Source organism: Acomys russatus, chromosome 5 (genome assembly GCF_903995435.1).
Source record: "Acomys russatus chromosome 5, mAcoRus1.1, whole genome shotgun sequence".
Classification (NCBI taxonomy): domain Eukaryota; kingdom Metazoa; phylum Chordata; class Mammalia; order Rodentia; family Muridae; genus Acomys; species Acomys russatus.
Window position 1 is genome coordinate 49,919,448 of NC_067141.1, and position 18,808 is coordinate 49,938,255.

The 18,808-nt window shown below is 45.8% G+C and overlaps 1 protein-coding gene across 1 annotated transcript in view; it reads right to left on the reverse strand.

The window, feature by feature from the left end:
* The window catches only part of Gldc (glycine decarboxylase), an 84,673-nt gene that overhangs the window by 5,591 nt on the left and 60,274 nt on the right, over positions 1–18,808 (reverse strand). Inside the window, exons 17-21 of the mRNA XM_051146327.1 lie at positions 14,717–14,842; positions 12,841–12,990; positions 10,490–10,602; positions 9,299–9,440; positions 6,523–6,634 (exon numbers count right to left, since the gene is read on the reverse strand). Coding sequence (XP_051002284.1) covers positions 6,523–6,634; positions 9,299–9,440; positions 10,490–10,602; positions 12,841–12,990; positions 14,717–14,842 — 643 coding nt within the window. The remainder of the gene's footprint in view (positions 1–6,522; positions 6,635–9,298; positions 9,441–10,489; positions 10,603–12,840; positions 12,991–14,716; positions 14,843–18,808) is intronic.

The following is an 18,808-nucleotide window of genomic DNA, read 5'->3' on the forward strand; positions in this document are numbered from 1 at the left end:
GGTCATTGACAGATTCAGCAGCTTTACTTTAAAGTTCAAATAACTTCATCCTGGGCATCTTTAGTACATATCAATAAATATGTATTCACAGGATGCATGCAGAATTTAATGTGGTTCTTCAAAGACCTGTCAAAGGTTTAATTTCAGGTTGCAGACCAAGAATTAGAAATGAGCCCTGTCAGCCAGATGAGGGGGTGCCCACTTGTCATCCTAGCACAAAGCAGAGGCAGGAGGATCACACATTTGAAGCCGTAGATCAAGACTTTGTCTCAAAACAAAACCCCAACGGGAGGAAAAGAAAGAGGGGGAGAACGGGCGTGGTCGAACAGTCAACCTAGAGTCAGTCAGATTGGAGCGTATGAAGGTCAGTTCACTTCGATCCAGATGATAAACAGACTGGCCTTCTAGACCCATTGGGGGATGCTGAGGACACAACCATCAAGAATAAACCAGTGGCCAGGTGTGGTGGCGCATGCTTTTAATCCCAACCCTTGGGAGGCAGAGGCAAGTGGATTACTGTGAGTTTGAGGCTAGCCTAGTCTACAAAGTGAGTCCAGGATAGCCAAGGCTACACAGAGAAACTCTGTCTCAACAAAACAAAACAAACAACAACAGCAAAAAACAGTGATGGACTGAAGAAATGGCTAAGTTAAGATATATAGATATAGATAGATATAAAATAATATAAATAAAGTCTTTAAAAGTATAAACAAGTAAGTCATCCTTAATCACCAATCAGCACTCCTGGGAGCTTCCCAAACTCTACGGCCCACCTGTTGATACATTTCTTTAGTTGGTTTTACCAGCCTAAGAAGATGAGCCAGTGGGTAAGAATACTTACCCTATGAGGATCTGGGTTCAAATCCCCAACATGCATGTAAAATCTGGTCACAGCAATGTGTCCCCCAGCAGTTAGGGGTAAGAGGACAAAGACATGTGGTACCCAAGAACTCACATGCCAGCAAGGGTAGCTCAAACAGTGACCTTCTAGCAATGAGAGACATTGTCTTAAGGCAATAAGGCAGTGACAAAGGGAGGCCTGTGCTGGCATGCGCATGCCTACTCACACACTCACATACACAGCACAAAAACATGCACACCAGATCAAACCAAATAACCCATGCTACTGACTCTTAGCCGACAGCCTTCACAACTAACTGCAGTCACTGCCCCTGGAGGCAGCCTCAACCGCTTGGCTTTTATAATGAATAAACATGACTGGCTGCTTTAGTCTGAAAACACGAGTGTGAGAATGTCAGACTAACTACATTAAAGCTGCCTATTTCTTTTTTATTTTAATTTTTTTGAGACAGGATTTCTCTGTGTAGCCTTGGCTGTCCTGGACTCACTTTACAGACCAGGCTGGCCTTGAACTCACAGAGATCCTTCTGCCTCTGCTTCTGCTGGGATTATGGGCACATGGCACTGCTCCCGGCAAAGCTGCATATTTTTAAAGCATGCTTTCTACCAATGACAAGAAAGAAACTGATTAAGAAAAAGACTCAAACCTAGAAAAATCTATCTAGTTCTAGGTAAATAATCTCAGAGAGACCTGCCCAACAGAATAACCATCAGAAGGTTTGCGATGAGGGGAAACACAAAAATCCTTGAGACCTTCTCAACGCCTAATTTCAGGATGTTCACAGTTCAGTGTTGGCCTCTGCCCATCCTCCTCTGAGCTTCTAGCTGCTTCCTGGAGCATAAAGACAGCTGGTGTTAGCCAGGTGGTGGTGTCACACATCTTTAACCCCAGCACTGGGGAGGCAGAACCAAGTGGATCTCTGTGAGTTCGAGGCCAGCCTGGTCTACAAAGTGAGATCCAGGACAGTCAAGGCTACACAGAGAAACCCTGTCTCGAAAACAAAACAAAACAAACAGCTAGCACTGTTTACTGGTCTGAGGGGCCTGTGGCTAGCCTGAGGCTGAGAATGCAGTCCTCAGCAGGAGAGTAGTCATTTGGGGCAGGCCTAGAGGCTGCAAACAGAGGCTCAGTGGCAATAGCTGGAAATCCATCTAACCGAGTCACCCCAGCGGCCGTTAAACCCCAGATTCCATCTGCCAGGCCACCACCAGCAAGTGGTTTGGGAAGAGCTCCATTCCAACAATGAGGTTCAGATGTTATTTTCTACGTGTGCACTCTCATCCAAAGAGGCCCTGGAAGAGGCAGCGTTTAAACATAACGGCTATCAGAGGCCAGATCTCAAGATGCTCTTCTGTGTTTGCAGCGTTTAAGGGAAGAGAGCTGTGCAAACCTGTTGTGGCAGATGGCAAATTGGGGCTGTTTCCTCTAGGCCTAACCAGGACTGTGGCTAAGAGTGTGAAAGACACCAAGTCAGAGGACTGTGAAACGGCAAGAGGAGGGGGTGGGGAGAGCAGACGAGCCACTGGTCATGGAGGACTTTGGAACAACAGTGTCTTCTAACCCTGACAGAAAGTCGACGTGGTCAACATTCCCAGCCTAGGCACTACCCACAGGCGGTCTCTAGCTTCTGGGGAGAGTCAGTTGTGAGGACATGGTCCCTAGTAGGTGGACCCTCTAACACTGTATGGCACCACACCCATAAATTGGAAGAACTCAACTCATAGAGTAACAGGACATAGGGGAAAATAAAAAACAAAAAGATCCAAAGCTGGGAGGAGCTAGGAAGGTAAGAGTAGATTTGGGGGAGGAGAGGGGTTGGGAGTGAACATGATCAAAGTACATGTATTTGCCTGTATGAAATTCTCTAAGAATTAGTACAAATATTACCTTTAAAAAATTGAGGTGGGTGAAACAATAGGAAAACAAAATGAAGTGGCCTGGCTCCCGTGATTGTTTTCAGAGCAGCATGAGTGAAGTGGTTTGAAGGAAAATGGCCCCCCTAGGCTCACAGGGAGTGGCACTATTAGGAGGCGTGGCTTTGTTGGAGTAGGTGTGGCCTTGCTGGGGGAAGTGTGTCATTGGGGGCGGGCTTTGAGGTTTCAAATGCTCAAACCAAGCCCAAGGTCTCGCTCTTCCTGCTGCCTGTGGATCAGGGTGTAGAACTCGCAGCTCCTTCTCCAGCCCGCATCTGCCTGCACACTCCCTTGCTTCTCACCATGGTGATAATGGACTAACCCTCTGAAACTGTAAGCCAGCCCCAGTTAAATGTTCTCCTTACTAAGAGCTGTCATGGTCATGGTGTCCCTTCACAGCAATAAAAAGCCAAACTAAGACAATAGGGTTGTAAGCCGGGTGTGGTGGCACACGTCTGTAATCCCAGCACTTGGGGAGGCAGAGCCAGGGGGATCACTGTGAGTTTGAGGCCAGCCTGCTCTACAAAGGGAGTTTGGGACAGCCAAGGCTACACAGACAAACCCTGTCTCAGACAAACACACACACACACACACACACACACACACACACACACACACAAAAACACAAAACAAAACAAAACAAAAAACCCAAACCAAATCAAACAAACAAAAGAGAAAAAGAAGATGAAGGGGGAAAAAAAAAAAGACAGTAGGGCTGTGCTATGGAAGATAAGATTCACCTAGCTCCCCTGGAGAATATAGATGGGAGCTATTTCTACAACATTCTTACAGAGGCAGCCTCAGATTGCTGGAACTAAATAAATTGTGTAAAGCTTGGATGGGTAATCAAAGAGCCTCCTAGTTCTGTGGTAACCTGAGAAAAAAAAATGAAGAGCTCCTAGCTTTTTCCTGGGAATGAGGCCAGGCACTCTGGGCCCCCCGGTCACAGCACGGACCGTCGAGGCCACTGCTCACTTTCAAAGGAAGGGCCCCCCGAAAACCTTCAGGGACGGGAATCCACAGCAGCAAAGGGTTTGTCCAAGATGAAAAGCAGATAGAAACACCAGTAAAATGATGTGCTGCAAAGTCTAACGACAGGGATGCCCTTTAGAGCTTAGCCCAAGAGATGCACGTTTGAAAAACCCTTCTCTGACAAAGCTACCAACTTTTCTGGGTGTGCTGGAGGCATATGCCTGTAATCCCTGCATTGGGGGATGGTAAGACTGGGGAATGAAGCCGGGCGTGGTGGCGCACGCCTTTAACCCCAGCACTTGGGAGGCAGAGGCAGGCGGATCGCTGCAAGTTCGAGGCCAGCCTGGTCTACAAAGTAAGTCTAGGACAGCCAAGGCTACACAGGGAAACCCTGTCTTGGAAAAAAAAAAATACTAGGGAAAGTCAATCCCAAATTCAAGTCTGCTTGAGCTACACAGTGAGACCCTATTTAAAACAAAACAAAACAAAACACACACACACACGCAACAAACAAACTGAAAAGATTAAGAAGAACAAATCCTCACAAAAATGAGAGGATTGACCTAATGAGAGACTGACCACCACCCAAACAATAATCCTACTACAGCAATTCCTTTTCTCTTCATTGTGGTAGAATCCTTCCACAGTTTCTCCACCTGTCTCTTGCCTGACGCACCCTTGTTTGCTTCAAAAGGCCACTAGCCTAGACACTGTAGTTAACACTCAAATCTCAGAGAAGCAGCTCTCGATGGCAAGCCTGGAGGTCATTAAAATGATTGCCTCAGAGGCGTCTGTAATTTCAACATGTGACTCGGTGCTGGCATGTGATTAAGATGAGCATTGATGAGCCTCCCAATACTGCTGCTGGACACATTAGAATACCATGTGATTATTGAAAACTTCACTATTTTGAGTCCCCAGAAGGTGCAGTGCTTTCAGACTCCAAAATAAGAGATTTGAAATGGTGTAAAGTATGTTTTTAGCAGACCAGCATGAGTCAGTGTTGGCTTTGACAAACTTTGGGATTCAGTAATCAAGTCTACAACCCCCGATCCATTTCAGCTTGGGGTGAGAAACTGTACTTGCAATTGAATTCTGTGGTAAAATGTCAAAACAAATGGAAATTTCATCTGTCTTTTTGTACTCTAAGTCCCAAAGGACAGGGTGGGGCTCTGCGCCCGAAGCCACCACATAAATACTAAGTGCAGGGTGACATATGACTTTCTCTCAATGGGTGCCAACTACCCTATTCAGTTTAAGTCACATTAATTCCTGCTTTTAAAAACTAGACTCTGCAGTCAGTGAACATATTAAAAATTGCTGAATTGTACATCTTATATGAATAAGCTGTATGACAGGTATGTTAATTCTATCTTAGTAATGCTGACAAAGTTAAACATAATACAAAAATTAAGGACTGGGGGCCAGCTTGTGGGTGGAATACATGCCTAGCAAGCATGAAGCCCCAGGACCAAAAACTAGCACTGCCACCAATAATTAAACGAATAACTAAAGAAATGAAATAAAGACTTAAGTATTGTGAGTTCAAACAGTAATATCTTTCACTCACGATATTGGCAAAGATTTGTTGTTGTTGTTTTTTTAAAACTTTTGTTGTTTCTCAGTCTATTCTTCTCAGTAGACATGTCCCTTGGATCCATATTTATAAGGTCAGAACAGCCTTGAAATGAGAGATTATAGGCACTGTAGATGTTGACTCTGCCTGGGCTGGGGGAGCCGAGAGCCCAAGCGGGCACCACAACTGCTCTTCTCAATGCCACATCTGCGAGGGGTGCTTTGCTTGAACTTCTCAATATTCTATCCTTATCTCTCCCTGCATGGCTGAACAGCCGGTCTGGGTATCCACCTGGTTACATATACTTATATTCTGTGTGTGTGTGTGTGTGTGTGTGTGTGTGTGTGTGTGTGTGTGTGTGTGTTACACCTATCAGGTGCCCTCAGAGGCCAGACTGGAATTACAGGTGGTTGTAAATTGTCTAATGTGGATGCTGGGAACCTAGGTCCTCTGGTCATCTCTCTAGCCCCCTCCCTGGTTCTTACTTAGTCACCTCGCCTGCTTTTGCTTCTGGGTTGGCTTTGCTCTCCTGCCCACTAGCACCTCTCATGTAAATGTGCATGTTTACCTAACACGCTAAACACACTCACTAACAAGTAACTGTCCAGCTGATTGTGCTCCTAAGCAGCTATTCATCTCATTGCTTTAACCATCCTCAGTGAATCTAGTCACGTCACTCTCTAAGTTGGGAACCCTTCAATGGCGTTGGCCTGGCTCAGGAATTAAGTCAAGATCCTTCCAAGACCATCAAGGCACTAAGCTGTCTTTTCAACCACATCTCATTGGCCCCCTCTTCTATCCCACTTCAAATCAAGTACACCCTCTAAGCAACCCTCTTACCTGGCTGACTCTTGTATGTGTTTGCTCATGTTAGGTAATTGCTTCATTTATGAAACTACGCCAGTGTCAAGACACCTCTACTACAACACCCTGTGAAGGACAAGCTCATGGGTTCATGTGAGCATCTTTCTTTGTGGTGTAGGCCCCTTGCTGGACTAGGGTGAGATAGTTTTGCACATAGTCATGAGTAAGTTGGCTATATTTTCAAGAAATCTCCTTTGTGTAGCTAAGAAATTGAAGCATTCCTCCCACCCTGCAGAATCACATCTACACCAAGCGTAGTTTGGATATAGGAAACCCACCTCAAAAAAAGAAAAAAGGAAAGAGAGGAAAAAGAAAATAAAAGAGTTGATACTTGCCTCTTGCACCCCTAAAAAGGACTCTGTAGTGTTTTTCTAATCGCTTGGCCATGTAGTTGGCATTTAAAATAGCAATTTCTGTGGCTTCTTTGAGGCCCTTCCCTCCCATCATCTGCAACAAAGAGAAAAAGAGCCAGCCGTTAACCACTGAATAGGTAAGGTGAATGGTCAAGATGCTAAGCAGATGCCCCAATAAATTCCTTCAAGAAAGTTCACCAGCTCACCATCCCTGCAGATTGAAAATGAATGGAAAAAATCCCAGGAAGGAGATCTGCCAGTCTCTTCCATGTTTGGAAGATTTTTTTTGTCTTTAAGCACTAATTTTAATTCTTTTTTTTTTCCCCTTGGGAGGGGCGGGAGTGGGTGGGGTGGAGGGAGGCAGGTCATAGTAACAAAGCCTGAGGCAGGGCACATGTTGACTGCATACCCCTGCAATTGAAAGAGGCAAGAGAACTGTTCTTAGAAGTGTTGTAATGTTTATTTTTCATTTCCTGTGAATTTGAGATGCAAAGAGAATTTTGAGGACTCTGATGAGATCTTGGTCAAAATCCATCAGATCAATTTGTGTGGTTTGTCTCTCCATAGTTCCCAATGAGGAACATAAGCATTATTCATGTCCACATGTGCTAACTGCCTGGCTCAATCTGTCCTTCTTCTGGTGGTGAGGCCCTGCTGTCATACAGAGTAAAAGCCACCAACAGTAAAGTGTTTAAACTCAAGATCACACCAATGTCCATGGCTGATGGACCTCACAGTCCCTTTGTAACAGTGGTACAAAGTCCAAAGTGAGGAGAGTGTACAATGTGACCCCAGGGTAGTCAAAGTAGGTCTCCTAACAGGAGAACTAAACTTCACCATAAACTTGAAAAGGAGTAACTGAGTGGAGGTTGGGTCTGTAAAGGAAAAAAAGGGGAATGTGACAAATGGGAGGACCGACAACAGCCTAAGTGTGGGAAAAGCATGTGACTCTCATCTGGGAGTCACCATAGCAACCTGGATTGGGACCTCATGTTCTAAGTCTTTGCTTTCACATGGACTTGGTCCAGCCAACTGCTGCCTGTCTTCCTACGTGTCGCCAAGCACCATTCTCTAAATGCTGATGGCTCTAAGCACAAGCCCACACCAGCTGGATTTTATTCTCAGTGGGATGGGGCCATACATAGCATATGCTGGTGAGAGCAGGCAGTGAAGGTAGGAGGAAGCCAGGAGGGACTTGTGGGGCCTTAGAGAGAGATTATCCTTAGAGAGTACCCACAGTGGAGTGCAGAGGGTGAGGGAGCAGTTCCAACCAGTATCTATAGGAGAAGTAAAGCCTGAAATAAGATAAGGCTTGAGTAAACACTACTTATTTAGTTTTAAAACTCAAACTTCGTTTGGTGTTCTAGGCGTATGGCCAAAACAGCCCTAGGGGGCTTCGCGTTCTGTATGTGAGAAGCCATATCCAGCCCAAATATGTTTGTACAAATAGCCCAAATTTACAGGATCCACAGATCAAAGGCAACTGGGGATTTGGTTGTTTGCAAAGAAAGGGCTTTTCGTTCCCATTGTTTTTGTTCTTCTAATGTTCAAACGACTTGCATGCTGCTTTAGAGGCAGCTTCAAAGCTCCAGGGTACAGAGCTGTTGCTTTTGCTCCCAGTAAGAATCACAAAGGAAGCTGGGCATGCTTGGAGAGGCACGCTGGTAAAGCCAGCACTTGGGAGGCAGAGGCAGGCGGATTACGCATGTGGCCCTGTCTCCTAATAAAAAGAAAAAAAAAAAAAAGGAAAAAAAAAAAAAAAAAAAAAAAAGAAGTAATAGGGTCTGGAGAGATGGCTCAGCAGTTAAGACCATCGGCAGCTCTTTCAAAGGACCCTGAGTTCAATTTCCAGGACCCCCATGGTAATTCCAATCTGATGCGCCCAACAGGCACTGCATAGATGCATTGCACAGACATACATGGAGACAAAACACCCATCCACACACAATACACAATTGCCTCAAAAGAGAAAATGATAAGCTTTAAAAAAAAAAAAAAAAGAATCATAAATGCCACCGCATTCAGACACAGCCAGCTCCACAGTCACCCAGAACAATCTGTATAGCTGAGTTTAGGGTTTCGTCTCACCAGTGGCCACCCTTGCTTTAACGAGGGCCACTGGTTTGAAAGAGCTGCTTTAATTAGCAACCGACCAAGAGCGACTACCCACAGATTTGACATTCTAGGAGGCGGGCAGGCCAGTCTGAACGAGAGCTGCATAAAATCAATTCTGGTTTGAGTGTTTCTGTGGAGAAGGACAAAGCGGGACAAGCCTGTTCTCTGACAAAGTTCAATTATCCCTAAAACACAGGTCCCCAAGTCTCAAGTGTGGTGTTTCTGAACCCTGCCCCCTAAATCCCTGCTGCTCCTCATCTTATCCTCCAGGTTGCCAAGGAATGCACCCTAACATGTACCCCATGATCTCAGGAAAGGGTTATAGTGACCATGTGCACTGCTTTTCGCTTGCTGTCTGAGTCTGACAGGAAACCAAGTGACGTGGCCAGACCATTCACATGACTCATGGAACTTAGCTATGTCTGGGAAAACATAAGCCCATCACGAGAACCCAAAGGAACAGATGACACAATTCTAGCTGCCCTTCTTAGAAGCTTTCTTCCACCCCAGCATTGGCGGTGGCCCTGGTCATCAGCAGTGTTCACTGACTCCTGTCTCGAGTCAGAGACTCCTTCATTTTCAGCACCTCTAAGAAAATCTCAAGTCCCACCTCTCCACAGCAACACGTGTTCACAAGCCTCACCTTAATGTAAGCCCATGAAATGGGTAAGATGGAGCTGGAGCCCCATGGGGCTGCACTGACGGTCCCCACGGGCCAGGTGTCCTCATTTGGTTGTATGGAAACAATGGGATGACTGGGCAGAAAAGGAGCAAGATGCTTCTTCCTGTATTGGGTTTAAAGGACACATTGCAATGATGTGAAAAGGTACAATTGAACTAAATGGCCAAGTTCTCCAGGAGTTTTGTTCTTCATAGGGAAACGCTGCAGGGATCTGACACTTCTAGGGGACGGATAACAAGTTAACAACTGAGGCAGGAGCGCTCAATCCTTTCCTTCCTCTTCTACCACCTAACAGCTTCCAAGAGCTGTGGTAGAGGGCTTAGAGGAGGCAGCCCACACACAGGCCCTTCAGAGCAACCCGTACATCCATCTAAGCTATCCACTGAGTATAGAAAGCTGCTGATGAGAAGGTGGCCCCAGGCCCTCCACTTAGAGGCTAACACATCCTCTAAACCACTTGGGATACTCATTATCTGTACATAATACAAATCAAAAGCACTAGGAAGAAAGTCAGCTTCCTAGCAATGCTGAACACTGTCCCTCCCGACGTCCACCACCACAGAAGGCTGTTCTTAATAAATTGAGATAGCTACCAACAGCTAAGAAATATCCTTCAGTAAACAGTGACTTCACCCAACTATCTCTAGTAATAAAGTTTGTTTCCCCCTTACTTATCATGGATGCGATGAAAATTAAAGCTGCAAGAAGTTCAGTGCCTTCCACCCAATTCACTCTCAGTATTATCATTAGCTATTTTTATTTTAAGGAAAAGAGAAACAAATAAGAAGTAAATAAATAACTGGGAGAATCCAGGTTCAAATCCGAGACACTTAGAGGTGCTAACATTCCAGCTCTGATCCCTGCTCGGTACTGTTAACACGCACACTCTGGAGCCCACAGAGGCTGAGGGAGCACACACCACAGTTACTAAATTATGCCTTTCTTTGGACCCACTCTAAAACCACTCCTTGCCCAGTTCTGCATCAGTTGTTGGCACCGCACTGGCTACGAAGGTTTTTACTGATATGTGAAGACTGATGGAAAGAACAAGTTTTGGTCCATCCTGCTTCCAAAACAACCCTGAAGCAGCACCCCACAACTCACACACCCCACAACTCACACACCCCACAACTCACACACCCCACAACTCACACTCCAATGGGCCCCATGCCAGGGCCACCTCCTCCGTGGGGAATGCAGAAGGTCTTGTGAAGATTTAGGTGAGAGACATCAGACCCAAAGTCCCCAGGACGGCAGATTCCCACCTACCAAAAAGGGAAAGAGCAAAAGTAAACATCAGAGCTTGGCAAGGCCCCCCCTCTCCTGACAACGGAAGGGCACGCTGTTCTGTGCTGCTGGTCTCCCCAGGAAAGGCAAGCAGAGCAATATCCACGATGTTCACAGAAAAGGCTTCCTAGGGTCAAGTGAAATGGCTCAGTGGGTGGGTGTTTGATGCCAAGTCTGACTACCTGAGTTTGATTCCACAGGACCCACTGACTCTGACATGAACTCTGGTGCCCCATATTTGACCACCTCCCCTTGGTGGGGAGGCCTGATGGCACTCAGAGAAAGAATAAACAGGCTACCAAGATGAGACTTGATAGCCTATGACCATATAGTGGGGGAGGAGGTCCCTCTCGGTCACAGGCCTATGGGAGGGGAATAGGGCGAAAGTGGGAGGGAGGGGGGATCGGGGAGGATACAAGTGATGGGATAACAATTGAGATGTAATCTGAATAAATTAATAATAAAAAAATTCTAAAATAAGCCCCCAAAAAACGAAAACTAAGTTTGATTAAACCTTAAAAAATAAAGAAAGAAAGAGAAAGAAAGAAGAGAACTGACTTCTGGAAGTTGTCCTTTGACCAACACATGTGCACACACACAAGGTAACTTAAAAATATCAAGGAGAAAAGGGGGTTCCTGAAAGTTCTGCATTCTACCTGGCATCCCAGAGTCAAAGTGGCTATGGTCTCTATGCAAACAGCAACTGACCATTTAGCCCCATTCAGATTTAAAGACACATGCTTGGGCAGTCCCTACCTGCATGCCTACTTTTGAAGGGAGGAGAGGAAGCACCACTAACCCTGAAATTACTGTGTGTTCATTCTTACTGAACAGGCAGCTTTTACAGCACCAGTAACCACCTTCTCTGGAAAATTCAAGGCTAGGTACTTATTATGCACATAGCTGGTTGGTCCCTTGCAAGGGTCTAGACTCAAGCATCTAAAAGATGCTGAGCTGAGGAGGTGGGAACCAGGCTGCCAGTCTTCCCGAGACAATCCAGATATGCAGCTGCAGCATTCAACGGGCAATCCTGCCATTTTGGCTGTGGACAGATACATTTGCTCTAGGCTGCTGAAGCAGAAGGCAAATCCCTGGACTAAAGTTGTGAACAGAATCAAACTAACGAAGGAAGGAGGGCAGGGGGCAGGAGTTCACGTTACACAGACCCTCGGTCACTCCTGCATCCCAGGGAGGCAGAATTGAATCACTCGGGGTCCCGGTGAAGTTAAAACTCCAAGTAAACTGGCTTGTCCACCAAGGTCCATGGGAGCTTGGCATCTACCAGTGCCCAGAATGTGGCTCCAAACTCCATCGGCTAGGCATTGAGGAGACCATGCCTGGTTGTGTCCAAGCATCACGAAGAAAAAAGGGAAAGAAAAAGAATCTTGGCTCTGAATTCAGTACCGTGTCTGAATTCAGGGACTCTCAAGAAGCCAGAGAGAATCGTTTTCCTTGCTAGGAATCAAATTTAGGGTCTTATTTTTAAAAAAGGAAAAAGGAAAAACAAAACAAAACTCGGGCTAGAATGTGGCTTAGCAGTTAAGAAGTGGTTGGGTTGGGGGTGGGGGCTGGAGAGATGGCTCAGAGGTTAAGAGCACTGTCTATTGTTTCAAAGGTCCTGAGTTCAATTCCCAGCAACCACATGGTGGCTCACAACCATCTATAATGAGATCTGGTGCCTCTTCTGTCATGTAGGCACATACAGACAGAATATTGTATAAATAATAAATAAATCTTTGAAGCAGCAGCAGCAGCAGCAGCAGCAGTAAGGGGCTCGGCAGTGGAGGTGCATGCCTACGATCCCAGCAGGGGGATCTCTGAATTCCAGGACAGCCCTATCTACAGAACCAGTTCCAGGATAGCCAGGGCTACACAGAGAAGCCCTAATAAACAAAGAAACAAACATAAAAGCAAACAAAACAAACAAAAGGACATAACAAACTAACTCACAAAAAAGAAACAGTTAAGAACACTTACTGCTCTTACAGAGGACCTGAGTTTGGGTCTAAACACCGAAATGGTGTTTCACTACCATCTGGAAACTCCCATTCCAGGAGATCTGATGTCCTCTTTGGACGTCCATGAGCACCAAGCACACACGTGGTGCACATACATGCATTCAGGCAAAACACTCATGCACATAAAATGAACTCATCTTCAAAAAAAAAAAAAAAAATCTCATTATCCACTTCTCAGTGGGCCCCAAGTATGTGCACCTGGGCATTCATATTTGCTCCGTCGAGGTAGACCTGTCCTCCGTGTTGGTGAACCAGGGCGCACACATCGCTAATATTCTCTTCGAACACGCCATTGGTAGATGGGTATGTAATCATGATGGCCGCCAGGTTCTCCTTGTGTTTATCCACCTGCACAGGGAAGGGAGAGAGGGAAGAGAGGGTGTAAGCCTTTCTTAGCCAAGACTTGGCTTTTTATTTTACAGAGTTAGGAAAGGTGAGGTCTTGGTGTTTGAACTCTTGAACAAGTATCTCAGCCTACAACAGTGGTAAAGTGCACAGCCAATTGCTTCTTCATAAATCATCCAAAAGCAGCAGCAAAGTCCTTTCAGGATTCACTGGTCAAGATAAAGGAACCAGGATTGGGGCTGGGCATGGTGGCGCACACCTTTAATCCCAGCACTTAGGTAGGCAGAGGTAGGCAGATCTCTGTGAGTTCTAGGCCAGCCTAGACTCTACAAAATGAGTCTAGGCCAGCCAAGGCCTTATTGCACAGAGAAATCTGATCTCAAAAAGCAAAGAAACAAAGAAAGAGAAAGTGGCTCAGCAGAGAGGGGCTTGCCTAGCCTGCAGAGCACTCTAGGCTTGCTCCCCGTAACAAATATAAAAACCTAGGCATAGCAGCACACTCCCATTACCACAGCATTGGGGAAGCAGGGGTATCCTTGGCTACATAGCAACTTTGATAGCATGGGTTACGTGAGACTGTATCTTAACAAAATTAAACAAAAGGCAGAATGCTGTTCAGAAGATTTTTGGATGTTTTGGGTCTAGGTCTGTAAAATGGCTCTGCTTTTATTCAATCCACCTCAAAAAACTTATTCCATGCTCTTTGGAGGGTGCGGGGAAGTGTTGCTGTACATGGCTAACCTTCCATGGTGTTACAGGTGTGTGCCATTGTGCCTACTTCTCTTAGCCCCCGCTACTCCCCCGCCCAAAGCAACTGTATATAAAAGATGATTCTAGTTTTTTCTTGGTTAGCAAGTCAGAGCAGGAGAAGGTAACGAGGGAAGAAAACTCAAGTCATAGTCCATATATTCTATATTGGACAAACGCAAATGACTGCTGGTGACCCAGAATACTTGTGGCAAAAGAAAAAAAAAGAAAGAAAAAAGGGCCAACAGAAGGGAAGTGGAGGATGGAAAAAATGATCAGGGCTGTGTACTTTTAGCATCCCTTTGAAGGTTTTTTATGTAGGTTTTTCAGTACCCATGCCTAACAACCCTGACAGAATCACATCACTATTCCACCAATTTCCCTTCCACTTAAGATGCAGCCTCCAGTCCACTGGTGGAAAACAGATATGGTTGCTAGGCAACCTCTTCCTGGAGCTTGGGAGATTGGGAGTGGGGGGTTGGTGTTGGGAGAAACAGGGTAGGATGTTGCCTGGAACCCAGCGGAGCACGGCTGGGACATTGACAAAATTCATGTGCATTCTGTAAATTTTCAACGTGACTGTGACCATCTGTTTGAGTGTAAATGGGAAAATGTGAGGACGGACAGGGAAGTGGGCCTGTAACATCATAATAAGTACTTCATTCTTCATATTTCAAATGGAAGAACCAGGAGTGGAGGGGTCAGTGAAAGGAACCCCTCCCCATCTCTGAGGCAAAGGAGGGGATAGTAGACATGGCCAGTTTTAATCGGGGGGCCAAAAATACCATTGGTTTTTCTTTTTCTCTTTGTACCCTTTGTACCCCACAGACCCATTCAGAAGAGCAACCAACCGTTGTCTTTCACTGAGTACAGGAGAAGACAATGTTTACATCATCCATCTAGTTCCACCCCTCCTCCCCTGACCCACCCACCATCTGTCTATTCCTAGCCCTCTCCAGTCTGTGCAGGGGGAAGTGAGTACCATGGCCTTGAGGTGAGCAGCATCGATGTTCCCGTATCTGTCCACTTCCACGGGCTGGATCACCATGCCTGCCATGTGGGCACTCGCTGGGTTTGTCCCATGTGCGGACTTAGGGATGAGACAAACCTGGGGAGCACAGGGAAAGGTAGCAGATGAGGAGAAAGAGAAATAAAATCACCAGGTTATTTCAAAGTAGAGAAAAGTCTCCTAGTGTGCCGATGACACACATTAGGCACCACTAAAACTGGCCACTGGTGCCTTGAAGTTGGCTGTCACTGTTGCTGTTGTTGCAAACACAATGTCCCAAAGGGGAGTCTCCGTTTGACTCCCTAAATACTTTCCTAAAGATGTCAGAATGCCTTCCCCTAGGCCAGAGCACTAACGACATGCCTGTGCCTTTTCTAACCTTGCCTTAGATGTAACTTATGGGAAGCGACCTCTCAGAACACGAGGTTGGAAGATGAACTCCAGGACGCCAGTCCCACAGCATCAGTGTTGCTCTTGCTTAACCAGGGCAGATGACAGAGACAGACACACCCCAGGGCCTCCCCAGGCCAGCACAACTGTGCCAGCACTTACTGGGTGCTTACTCTGCTGTCAGTGATTAGTGTGTGATTAGTGTGAGCATCAAAAACTCAACATGGAAACAATCAACTTGCCTGTGCTCACATGACTCACTCACTAATGACACTAGTGCCTTGAGAAATAGATCCCTAGGGTCCACAGCACAGTGGGTGACTGACAAAATGAAATATGCTTCAGTGGGAGAAATCAAAGGACAGTGTCTCAAGGCTGCAAACAACAGTGTAATCTAGAGACCTGTTGGATTTGGCTTGGGCCTTTCAGTGCTGGGATGAACTCAGTCCTTGCTCATGTCTGTCGACCGCTCTGCCACTGAGCAACATCCTCGGTCCTTGTATTACGTTTTTTATTGGAGGAGGAGAGGTAGATACAGAGCACTGAACCCAGGATCTTGCCAGGCAAGCCAAGCTCCACCACTGAGCTGCAGCAGGGGGTGGGTGGTACGTGCGATGCTGCAAGCCCAGGTTCCTATCTCGTTTCCTCCACATCATAGTGTGAATATAGGAAATGTGCAGTTGGTAGACCTCAGGCAGACCCATAACAAAAGAGGACAGGACGGAAGTTGCCCAATAGAACTGAAGTGGAAAAGTGAGCCTACCCTGAAGAAAGAAAAAAAAAAAAAAAAAAAAAAAAATCACAGAGCCAGTATGGCATCTCATCTGCAGAGGAGTCATAAAAGTAAGCTTCTGAAGGAAAAATGTGGCCTCTAGCTGATTCCTGCAAAACAATGGTTGACTTAAGAAAAGCACATGTGTGCAAACACACACACACACACACACACACACACACACACACACACACACACTCAAACTGCTCACATGAGAGGAGGAGGGCTGGATAGATAGCTCAGCAGTTAAGGAGGGCTCGAGTTCCGGTTCCCTTCCTAGCTCCAGGGATCTAATGTCTCACCTTTGTGGGCACCTGTATTGCTCACGCACACGCAAATGCTATCCCCATCCAGAGCTTTAAGCAAAGGGCAAGTGGAATTACCCTGCTAATCGATTAAGTCCTTTCAAAAGTACTCACTGCTGCTGGACTCCAGGCGGAGCGCTGAGAGTGGTATGGAATGGAGGATGGAAGGACCTGGAAGGTTTGGGAGCCCCACAAGGAGATCATCAAGGGTGGCAGATCTGGACCCTCGGGGGCTTGCGCAAAACATTGTGCCAATCAAGGACAATGTATGCAGTGAACCTGGACACCCCTGTTCAGACCTAGCTAACGGACAGCTCATTCTCCACAGTTGTGGAGAGACCATGGACTGCCTCTGACATGAACTCTGGTGCCTCAGATTTTATCACTTCCCCTTGGTGGAGAGCCCGGAGGCACACAGAGGAAGGGGAAGCAGGCCATCTGGATGAGACTTGATAGGCTGTGGTCATATGGTGGGGGAGGAGGTCCACTTCTGTCAGAGGTCTAGGGGAGGGGAATAAGGTAGAAGAGGGAGGGAGGAATAGAGTAGAAAAGGAACAGGAAGATAACATTTGGGGATAACATATGGGATGTAATCTGAATAAAAAAAAAAAAAGACTAGTAGTCATATCACTGTGTGTCATATCACTCAATTTTTTTTCTGTTTAAATATTTGTTTTATGTGGTTAAACTTTTTTTTTCTTCATTTATCAGGACCAAGGCTGGAGACATTATTCTTTCTTGCAAGGTTTTGTGGTTTTTTTGTTTTTTTTTTGTTGTTTTGTTTTGTTTTGTTTTGTTTTGTTTTGTTTTGTTTTGTTTTTGAGACAGAGTTTCTCTTATAGTCCTGGCTGTCCTGGTCTCACTTTGTAAACCTGGCTGGCCTCGAACTCACAGAGATCTGCCTGCCTCTGCCTCCCAAGTGCTGTGATTATAGGCTTGTGCCACCACGCCTGGCAAGTTATTTTTATTCTACATCCTAATATGAAAGCAACAGTTTAGGATAGAATATTGATAAGGGGTGGGAAAGGGGGAAAAACTATTCCTATTGGGCCAGAATTAAGAATTCATACAGTGATGGTATACATAAGAGCTGAAAATGTCAGCCAACCTGTGTTTCTTCTGAGTTTTTCATGTCCAAGGACATGGGTGTTAACTTCTACAGCAAAGGACACTGAAAGATCTGGAAGTGAGAGTATTACTCTGAATTTGGATTTTCAAATCTTCCTAAGTGTACTCGCAGGTGTCCATCACAGGGATCTGGCTACTGAGGAAGCTGTGATAAGCAAAGCAAGAATTTTGTGTGATGACAAGAGGACATAGGCCCAGGAGGGAAGGTGGCCTGCAGAAGCTAGGAGGCCACAGGTCTTGGTCTTCCCTAGCTCCCCAGAGAAAACCATCCTGCCAACACCGCAAAAGCAGTTTCTGATTCTAGCCTCTAGCTGCCCCCTGAATGCTTTCAGGAGACACTGACTTTATGGTCATTTTCTGGAGCAGACACGGAAAACCGATCCCACCCTGGAACAGTGGAAAGAGGCACTGTAGACACCCTTGTGTTCTGGAGAGATTTAACAACCTTAAGTCCCTTTCACGGTGTTAATTTTCCCTCACTTTAAACTCACAGTGCTATTCCGGACACGGCAGCATCAGGATCCAGTTCTGATGTTTTGGTTTCTCTTAGGTGAATCCAACTATAGTACATTTATATCTTTTAGAGGGACACGATGTCCCTAGCTTCCGGGAAGACGCCTGGTGCTGAACCACAGATTTCATCCTCAAAGAACTGAATGTATAAGACACTAAAACTGTTTTCCGGGGGTTAAAACCTGACAATTAAAGGCCATGACCACCTTAGGCATTCAGGAAGAGGAGCAGTTCTCAAAATTTAATAATAATAATAATAATAATAATAATAATAATAATAATAATAATAATAATAATAAAAGAGTAGATGTGTATATGAGCGAGGTCAGCGCTTTGCCTTTCTATAGGAAACTCGGTCTCTGGCCAGGACACTTGAGTCTGAGCAGCAAAGTGAGATTAACTGTAACGCGCTCTGCGCCTGCCACATGGTAATTGCTAAATAGGTTTGTTAAATTATTCACATTTTCCCAAATTAAACTGATGAATCATGAACTTGGGCATTCTATTTCAGGAGCCTCTGAAACTTGACCGAAGAGCAATTGTGAAATAACTTCCAAAAGCAGCTTGAAGGCCGAGCACCATGAGGGACCTGGGCAGTTTTGTAACGCGTAACTTGTCTAACTCCTTTCCAGCAGGAAGGGCATGTTTGGCTGAGCCCCATTAGAGCCTATTGTGTGGGAGCAGCTGCCTTAGACATCGCTAATGTGGAAAATCTTCCCTGGCCATTTGAATAATAAGTCATTCTCTTTTCCTCTATAACTGGGCTAAAATTAAAGCTGTTTGTCTAGAAGGCTGCTGATGTTTCCAGACTGGCGAGTTCTGGCTGTGTTTCTGAGCTCAGCAGCTAGAGGCTCTTCCCTGCCTTTCTCTTCTACTGTCCCCTCACCCTCCCATGATAGCAAGTGTGCACATCAGTGCCAGGGAAGATGTCACACTCGGGGCCACAGGAGGGATTCT